The sequence below is a fragment of the Hylobates moloch genome, unplaced genomic scaffold (genome assembly GCF_009828535.3).
Source record: "Hylobates moloch isolate HMO894 unplaced genomic scaffold, HMol_V3 SCAFFOLD_1, whole genome shotgun sequence".
Taxonomy (NCBI): Eukaryota; Metazoa; Chordata; class Mammalia; order Primates; family Hylobatidae; genus Hylobates; species Hylobates moloch.
In genome coordinates this window covers 17,493,071-17,503,116 of record NW_026652276.1, presented here as the reverse complement: position 1 = coordinate 17,503,116, position 10,046 = coordinate 17,493,071, and the positions used below count along the sequence as shown (strand labels likewise).

General features: G+C 40.4%; 1 protein-coding gene across 1 annotated transcript; it reads right to left on the bottom strand.

The window, feature by feature from the left end:
- Nucleotides 1-2,449: 2,449 nt before the first annotated feature.
- LOC116810191 (10 kDa heat shock protein, mitochondrial-like) lies at nt 2,450-2,929 on the bottom strand. Its single transcript, XM_032754270.2, is given in 2 exon segments — nt 2,450-2,835; nt 2,838-2,929. Coding segments are annotated over 2 exon segments (309 nt in total). The 5' UTR covers nt 2,880-2,929; the 3' UTR covers nt 2,450-2,568.
- Nucleotides 2,930-10,046: the final 7,117 nt, after the last annotated feature.

Below are 10,046 nucleotides of genomic sequence, written 5' to 3'. Positions count from 1 at the left end.
TAAAAAAAAAAAAAATTTTAAGCTTGCTAGCAAGAGGCACTATCCACACCTTTGCTGCAGCATTTTAGGCAAAGGACTCTTCTAGTCTATTTGGGCTCTAGTTCACCCCGGGGGTCCCTGGGCAAAAATAAAAAATAAAACTAAAAATAAAAAAGCACAGAAGCGAGCATAAATACCTCCTCCTAGGGAGATGTTAAATTCTGATAAATACTAACCCTCAGGCATGGGGCCAGGGCATTGGTGCTGTTCAAAAGCTCCTTGGGTAATTCTCACGTCCAGCCAAGGATGAGAAACCCTACAAGGAACTGCAGATAGAGCACTTTCTTGCTACTGACAGCTCTTGTTTCAGATGCTTAAAAGATAACAGCATGCTTCTGAAAAGCACCATGGAGTATCTTTCTTGATTCTGCTTCTTTAAACCATGGGCGTGTGAGAATTGCCCTCTTTCCTATGTAAAGAGAATTGTTTGTGATGTCCAGCACCCCCTTACTACTTGTTTAAGGACATTTAGTTCCTAGTTCCTTGGTAATTCCTCCCTGTGCTGAATTCAAATTTTGCAATTTTTGTACCAAGAATGTTTAATGCCGGTAGTTTATGCTCACATTTCTCAACCCCCAAATGCAAACTCCAAATGTCACCAGGCAACACTTTACCTCCTCCTGCACCTAGACCTTCCCAAGAAGAGTTAGCCAGTTCCTCCATGTATGTCTTGTAATTTGGGTCATGGCACAGAACTCTGTGCTTCTCAGCCATGAGACACGAAACCATTGCATATCTATTGATTGATGGTGTGTGGAGGTGGCAGAAGGGATTGACTATAAAGGGCTGGGAGAATTCGGTGGGTGGTGATGGAAGCGTTCTACATCTTAACTGTGATGGTGTTTGCTTGACTGCTTATGTTTGTCAAACTGAAAACCACACACTAAAGAAAGTAAAATTCACTGTATGTCAATTACGCCTCAATTTTTAAGAAATTTTTAGAAAAGAATATACATGGAACTAGCTTTCAAGTCTAAATGAAATTTACATTTGCAACTCATTTTAAATGTCTAAAGTGATTGCTTTTATTCAAAGAAGATATAAATGAAATAAATATAAATTCCTACAGGATGAGACTCCAGGTTACTTAGCCTAGAAGATGATTGCATGAGGCTTCTGCTTGCTTGGTTTTTCTCCTTGTAAAAGATGAAAAAAAAAATGCTCTACTCTCCTAACTGGTTGCAGGGATACTTAAAACAAACAAACAAACAAACAAACAAACAAACAGAAAAAAACACACACACACAGCTGAAAATCTCCTGTGTGAGACACATTTCTTACAACTGCTCATTTACTTTAGCAATGGCAAACAGTCCCTGGGGTTGTTGGCCTGTGAATAAATACTGCATTTTCACAACTTCCTAAAGTTCTAAAACTTTGCCTGTACATTTGCCGTATTCTCAGGACAGCTTGTGCACAACAGACATATAAGGCAGCATGCCTGTCCCTGGGGAAGACAATCTAGATGAAAAGACAGGACAGAAAGCCAAAACAACACGTGAAAATAAGCTGCTGATGGATTTTGCAGATAGGGTAACAATATGGGCTTGAGTAGTTACTGGAGGCTTCTGGGGAAGATAGGAATTGAGATAAATCTGGAAAGTTGTGCAGAGACAGTAAGACAGTGCCTTCTGGCAGCAGGAATGATCAGCCACTAAGGACAGTACAAACAGAAAAACACAGAAATGACCTGGCACAGGCCAGGCACGGTGGCTCACGCCTGTAACCCCAGCACTGGGAGGCAGAGACGGGAAGATCATGAAGTCAGGAGATCGAGACCATCCTGGCTAACACGGTGAAACCCCGTCTCTACTAAAAATACAAAAAATTAGCCAGGCGTGGTGGCGGGCGCCTGTAGTCCCAGCTACTCGGGAGGTTGAGGCAGGAGAATGGCATGAAGCCGGGAGGCAGAGCTTGCAGTGAGCCGAGATCACGCCACTGCGCTCCAGCCTGGGCGACAGAGCGAGACTCCATCTCAAAATAAATAAATAAATAAAAATAAATAAAAAATAAAAAAAGAAATGACCTGGCACTAGAATCATCTGTCACCTTGAAAGTGGGGTAGCGTCTTTTCAGCCAAGCAGTAAATCTAGACTTGGATGGGTCTGGCAAACCCTGAAGCCTAAAGCTCAGCTTCCCTCCTTTCAGGAGGATTCAGTGGCCAAACCCAATTTCAAGTCAGGTCAACATTTACCACGTAGCTTACTACATAGTCAGAGGCCTCTAGGGAATTGGTTGACAAAGTGTGTCTGAGGCTGCATGATTATAAAGCATGGATTCAGTGTTTTTGGTTGAACCAAGGGAAGAGGCTTCAATAACGTATTTTGTTGAGTGCATAATGTATTGTCATGGAGTAAGTGACTTTTTCCGCATTTCTCCGACTCTTTCTTTTTTTTTTTTTTTTTTGTCATTAGTTATCATTAGTTTATTATAAAAGAGAAATATGGAAATTATTTACATGACGAAAGATTTCAGAACTTCAGTGGAATGGGCAGCTTCATGTTGATGCCATTTCAATAGTGACTTATTTCAGTCTACGTACTTTCCAAGAATGTCACCATCTCTAAATAGGAAATAATCCTTGTCATCTAGAACTACTTTGGTGCCTCCATATTCTGGGAGAAGAACTTTATCTCCAACTTTCACGCTAACTGGTTGAATCTCTCCACCCTTTCCTTTAGAACCCGATCCAACCGCGACTACTGTTGCTTGCAATACTTTTCCTTGAGATTTTTCTGGAAGCATAATGCCTCCTTTGGTTACAGTTTCAGCAGCACTCCTTTCAACCAATACTCTCGGTCAAAGAGTGGAAGAAACTTTCTAAACGCTTGTCCTGCCATGACTCCCTCCGCCTCAGACTCGTACTCTGCTCTAGTGTAGCGCCGCAAGGAGAGACCTCTCTGACTCTTTCTAGGGACAAATGTCAAACTTCACAGTAGAACTATACATTCAGGTCAGGATAAGGAAACTCACAAGATTTTCAGACTGTATTCTACCACTTAATGCAAAAGGAACCTTCATATTTAATTTTAGTGTGCTCTCAGAATAAAAGATTGATTTTTTAAAATGACAGACCAGAAGATTTAAAATTTGCAGTTACTGACCCACACAGATCCAAGGCCGTACTGAAATTCTCTGGCCTAAATCCCTTAAACACAAACACACATACACACACACACACACACACACACACACGCCACAGCCAGACACGGTGGCTCATGCCTGTAATGCCAGCACTTGGGAAGGCCAAGGCTGGTCTGTAATCTCAGCACTTGGGAAGGCTGGTGGATCACTTGAGCCTAGGAGTTTGAGACCAGCCTGGGAAACATGACGAAACCCCGTCTCTACAAAAAAATACAAAACAAAAAATTAGCCAACTGTGGTGACATGCACCTATAGTCCCAGCTACTTGGGAGGCTGAAGTGGGAGAATCACCTGAGCCCGTGAATTCGAGGCTGCCGTGAGCCATGATCATGCCATGACACTCCAGCCTGGCCAACAGGAATGAGACCTTATTTCAAAAAATATATAAAAATAAAATTAAAATTACAATACACACACACAACAACAACAATAACAAGTATATTTAGCACCTTAAAAATTTAGGGATCACCTGTAATCCCAGCACTTCAGGAGGCTGAGGCAGGAGGAACACTTGAGGCCAGGAGTTCAAGACTAGCCTGGCCAATATGATGAAATCCCATCCTACTAAAAATACAAAAATTAGCTGGGTGTGGTGGCACATGCTTGTAGTCCCAGCTACTCAGGAGGCCGAGGTGGGATACTCGCTTGAACTCAGGAAGCAGAGATTGCAGTGAGCCAAGATTGTACCACTGCACTCCAACCTGGGCAACAGAGTGAGACTCTGTCAAAAAAGAAAAAAAACAATTAGGGATCAAAGAGGAAAGTCAAGTCCTTCCACATCTGTCTTTTAGTCACTTTCCATGGAACTCCATCCAGAATTATTGGGTGTGGTTTGATAAAAACCCAAGCCAACGTGTGCTGAAGGAAAGGATCTGGTTTGGATTGGTCAAGAACAAAGCATGAGTGTGAATTGGAGCACTGGCTCTCATCAGACAACACCATCAGCTCCAGGAAGACCTCTGTGTAGCACCAGTAGGGGTGGATGCGAGCAGTCTGCTGTGCCCGGTTAGCCATGTGATTACCTCCCTGTGCTTCAGTGTTCTTAACTGGAATCATAGAGATAAAAATGCTCACCTCCAGAGCTATTATTTCAAGGGAATGACATAAAGTTTGTGAAAACGCCTAGCAGAGTGTCTGGCACAGAATTAGTATTCAGTAAATCCATACTATCCCCATGGCAGTGTGAACATTTAATTAAGGAAAAGACAGGAGGATGAACTCATTGGATTGATACAGAGTCTTTGCTCCAATCCAGTGACATGTGGAATTGATAGATAGGCCACATGTCCAGACAAGAACATGGTCTGTAATAGCAGGAGAAGTAAGCCAGGACCTTGGGGGTCAGGCAAGTTCAAATCATGACCTGGCCTATAGTTCATGTCATTTTGGATAAGCCACGGAAACTGCTTAAGTCTCAGTTCCTCATCTGTAAAATTAAAGTAACATGGGGATGTTGTGAGGATTATAGAAGAAAAAGAACAGAGACTAGTTAGTAACAGGCTGAGGCCAGCTAAGCCTTGGTTTATGGAAGGTGTTATCAGTATTGTTCATTAACTATATGGAACTATTCAGAGAGCTTCAATGTTCATTTCTGGGCAAATTTGCTGTTTTCACAAGACCAATAAATAAGCCAAAGATGGCCTTCTATAGAGGATGCATGCTCTTGGCCTTCTATAGATAGATGGAATGATTCTATCAGCATTGGAGAGTAACCTCTGAATGATTTACCAGATCACTGGAGACCAGCCAGTATGTCCTGGACCTATTGTCATCTTGCAGAGAGTTCCTGCTCAAGGAATGAGAGACCTAATGCCCCACTGATAAAGCAAGCAACCACTCTTCCTTTAACCAGTGGCAAGACAGGTGGGCATAAAATCAGTGATTTATGGATAAAAGAAGCCAAGAATTCCTCCCTGTATAAATTACAGGGGAAAGCACTGCTGCAAAAATGTGGATCTTGCATATCCATAAAAACATAAAAATGCATATTCAGTCAACTCAGTTACTTAAAGTGATAGAAAGATTTATGCCAAACATGCAGACTAAGTGAAGAATATGCAAATTACACAACATGTGCCAAATCTGTACTTTTGGAGAGAAATTGTTGAGAGGGTCTGCTACAGAGCAGTAGCCTCTTGATGGCCATTATTTTCCATTGGCTATGTATAACTATTCCTATCAACTTCCTTCTGTAAAGAACCTAAACACAGGAGTTATTTAAAATACAGAATAAGAGAGAGGCTTGGAGGGTTACAAAATACATATATAGTTAAGTTTATAGTTTCACATTCAATAGAGATCACTTTCTAAAATCTTTTAATTTTTTTAATTTAAAATTAAAGATGAGGTCTCTCTAGGTTGCCCAGGCTGGTCTTGAACTCCTGAGCTCAAGGAATCCACCCACCTTGGCCTCCCAAAGTGCTGGGATTACAGGCATGAGCCAGCAAGTCTGGCCTCTGAAGTTTTTTAAATCAAAGATTACAAAAAGTGGCTACATTCTGGCATATAGTCATCATCACTTTGTTTTGAAATAGCTTCTAAATATTTTAATATAAAAGATGAGTAAAATGTGGAAATGTAGAATTTTAAAATAATGTGGTAAAAGTTGTGCTCATCGTTGAATTTGTGCCAACTGCCCTCTAAACAATTCCTGGTCCTCAAGACTAGAGATGCACATTTTAGTGCCTAAAAAGAAGTCCACAAAGTTAACTCTCCGGTCTGATTTTTTGTTTTCTGTTTTTGCTTTTTGTTTCTTGAGACGGAGTTTTGCTCTTGTCGGCCAGGTTGGAGTGTAATGGTGCGATCTTGGCTCACTGCAACCTCTGCCTCCCTGGTTCAAGTGATTCTCCTGCCTCAGACTCCCAAGTAGCTGGGATTACAGGCACCTGACACCATGCCTCCCTAATTTTTGTACTTTTAGTAGAGACAAGCTTTCACCATGTTGGTCAGGCTGGTCTCGAACTCCTGACCTCAGGTGATCCACCCGCCTCGGCCTCCCAAAGTGCTGGGTTTACAGGCATGAGCCACTGCACCAGGCCTCAGTCTGATTTCCTTAACCTACTCCTAATTTTCACAGCTCTCAGGAAGAGAATACCCACTTAGTTTCTGTTCTTTCTGTTCTTCCTCTCAGTCCTTTTCTTTCTTTCTCTATTTTGCTTACTCAAAAGACACATTGTCTTTATAAACTGAATAGCCTCTATAAAAGTGGCTGCCAGACTTTCCAGCAAATAGGCTGGATCTATTTCTAAGTTAATTTGGAAAGTTTTGCATACTCAGAGGAAAAGAAAAGCATGCATATAATTTCCATTCCACTGAAGTTAGAAATCCCAAATGTAGAAACAAAATGAGCCAATGCTAGAATCAACACTGGATTTTGAATCGTTTATATTGCTTCTAATAGGTTTATATGGGTCATGTGATCAGTTCTAGCCAACATTTTTAATTTTCACTGAGAGTGATTTGTAAATATAACTCCAATTCATTTTATGTACCATTGAAGTTTTCAAAGTGATTTTAATTAAAGTATTATATAAAAATAATGATGTTTGTTAAAGTGTTTTTATATCATTGTAAATGACATCACCCTAAAAATGAGAAGTTAAAACAATTTGGTGTTTTTATGATTAATGTGAATAAAGTGACATATCTAAGCTACCATCACTCATTTAGTGATATATTTTTCACTGAACTAATTATGTTTATGCAACTTATGACACTTGGCCTTAAAATGATGCTTTTCTAAATGCTCTGCTACTGTTAATCATCATAGTCTCTTTCTTGGACTTTGGGACATTGTCAACTACTTACTCTATCAATAATCTCAAATTGCTATAAATGTCTGTTTGCTCTCTACTTTTTAGATTTCCTGATCACTAATTGATGTGGTTTGGATATCCGTCCCCTCAAATCTCATGTTGAAATGTGACACCCAATGTTGGAGGTAGGGCCTAGCAGGAAGTGTTGGCCATGAGACTGGAACTGTCATGAATGTCTTTGTGCCCTTCCTAAGGTAATGAGTGGTAATGAGTTCAGGCAAGATCTGGTTGTTTAAAAAAGTGTAATACCTCCTCCCTCTCTCTCTCACTCTTCTCACCATGTGATACTCTGGCTTCCCCTTTGCCTTCTGCCATGACTGTAAGCTCCCTGAGGCCTCACTGGAAGCTGAGCAGATGCTGGTGCCATGCCTGTACAGCCTGCAGAACCATGAGCCAAATAAAACTCTTTTCTTTATAAATTACCCAGTGTCCCTTTATAGCAAAGTGAAACAAACTAATACACTAATTAAATTAATTTCTGTCTAGTGTGGTGGCATGCATCTGTAGTTCCAGTTATCTGGGAGACTGAGGCCGGAAGATTGCTCAGAAAGGGGTCTGACACAAAATTAAAATTCAGTAAGTTACCTCTTAACTATTTTCATCATTTCTACCAATGAGACTCGCCCCTTTGAGCCACAGCTGGAGCTGGAGTGGCAGGGATGCAGGGAGGTGTGTCCCAAGGCTGCACAGTCAGTGTCCTAGGGCTGGCCCAAGAAACCATTTTTCCCTCCTAGGCCTCCAGGCCTGTGATGGGACAGGCTGCCATGAAGGTCTCTGAAAAGCCTTCAAGGCCTTTTCCCTGCTGTCTTGGCTATTAGCACTTGGTTCCTTTTTAATTATGTAAACTTCTGCAACCTTATTGAATTCCTCCCTTGAAAATGGACTTTTCTTTTCTGCTGCATGGCCAGGGTGCCACTTTTCCAACTTTTATGCTCTGCTTCCCTTTTAAATATGGCAGTTTTAGATCATTTCTTTGATCACACATATGAGCATATGCTGTTAGAAGCAGCCAGACCATGTGTTGAACACTTTGCTGCTTAGAAATTTCTTCCATCAGATACCCTAAACCATCACTCTCAAATTCAAAGTTCCACAGATCCCTAGGGTAGGAGCACAACGCAGCCAAGTTGTTGCTAAGGCATAACAAAAGTGACCTTTACTATAGTTTCCAATAAGTTCTTCATCTCCATCTGAGACCTCCTCGGCATGGACTTCACCGTCCATATCTCTATCAGCATTTCGGTCAAAACTGTTCAACAAGTCTCCAGGAAGTTCCAAACTTTCCTTCATCTTCCTGTCTTCTTCTGAGCCCTCCAAATTCTTCCAACCACTGCCCATTAACCAGTTCCAAAGTTGCTTTCACATTTCCTTGTATTTTTATAGCAGTGCCTCACTTTGTGGTACCAATTTTCTGTATTTGGCTGTTGTTGCATTGCTACAAAGAAATACTTGAGACTGCATAATTTTTTTTTTTAAAAAAGAGGTTTAATTGGCTCACAGTTTGGCCGACTGGACAGGAAGTCTGGCAGCATGTGCCTGGGGAGGCCTCAGGGGGCTTTTACTCATGGCAGAAGGCAAATCCTCATGCTTGCTCCTTGGCCCCCCAACTCAAGGGTGTTTTTCCCCCTCTCTCCCCAGAATTTGTTCTTTATTTGGATCAACCTAATCTCTTTCCCAGATAACATGAAGTTCTCCTCGTTGGGTATTGGAGGGAAGGGCTGGCATGAGAAAGGAAGGGACCTGGCACATAAAGGATTGTATACAGCAAATGAGGAAGGAAAGAGTGCTGTAAACATCTCAGGGCTTGTAAGTGTTGTCTCATTGAATAAAGAATGTGATTTTGGAATTCTAAGTCACTCACTTTTTAATGATGTGGTAACAGTCCAATAATTTCATTAGTTCAACCTTTTTCCTTAGGAACTTTGATTTGTGTGTGTGTGTTATTGGAATTTTGATATTCTGTTAATAGTTTCAAGATCACCTCCAGCCCAAACCATCTACTGTATCCCTTGGATATTTTCCAGATTCATTAGATGAACAGTTTGAATCAGCTGTTGTTTCCGACCTTATCCATACAAGTTGTAAATTTGGTCAATACAAGTTTGTTCCAGAATAATACAGAATATCTACTGTTGAAACTTTCTATAGACTATCAAAATTCCAGTAACACCCACAGGCATACACAAATCAAAGTTTCTAAGGAAAAATGTAGAACTAGTGAAATTACTGGACGTTACCATATCATTCAAAAGTTAGTGACTTAGAATTCCAAAATCTCATTCTTTTTGAAGCTACAAAGAGACCTATACTATTAACATAAATTGTTAATAGTTTTTCACTGCTAAACTGTTCCAAGAATTGTGACTCATACAATAAAGATACCATTTTACTGACATTAATAGCATTCTTGAGGTTATAAAAAGCAATGCATGCTTTCTTGTTAAAATGAGATTTAAAGACAGTGCACTAAAGTTTGATATATTTACAACTTTTAGAAGCCCTTTATAATTGGTTTTGTTTGATTTTATTATTGATATTAATTATAAGTAAGTTCTTTTAAAAATCAAATTTTCCCACTATACACTACACAAAAATACCAGAATGGAAGAGTAAAATCCTGAATAACTAGACTTTTTATCCTGCTCCTCTGTTGCTGTGAGTCAAAACTTTGACATTACGCTTAACAATGACAAACAGTTTTTAATAAAATGGTCACTACTGCCTCTGAGTGGTGGGTTATTTTCAGAGTTTAAATTTCATTCATTTCAAGTTCTTTCAGTGCTAATAGGAGAGAATTTTGACACTGACAGGGTAAATGTCTTTTCAAGTTTAGACTTTGAACGTGAGATTATGTTTAAGAACATGAACAATCGGCGTTATTTCATTTAGAGAAAGAGTACAAAAAACTCATAAATGTACATGGTTGGCCTGCTTTTTCTGTAAAATCTGTGTTCCACAAAAAAGCAGAGGGCCCCCAGTTTCTTAGCGTTCTCCATCAGGGAACCCTCCTGGACAGGCAGGCTCTCTCAGCAGTGCTTTCACCTCCAA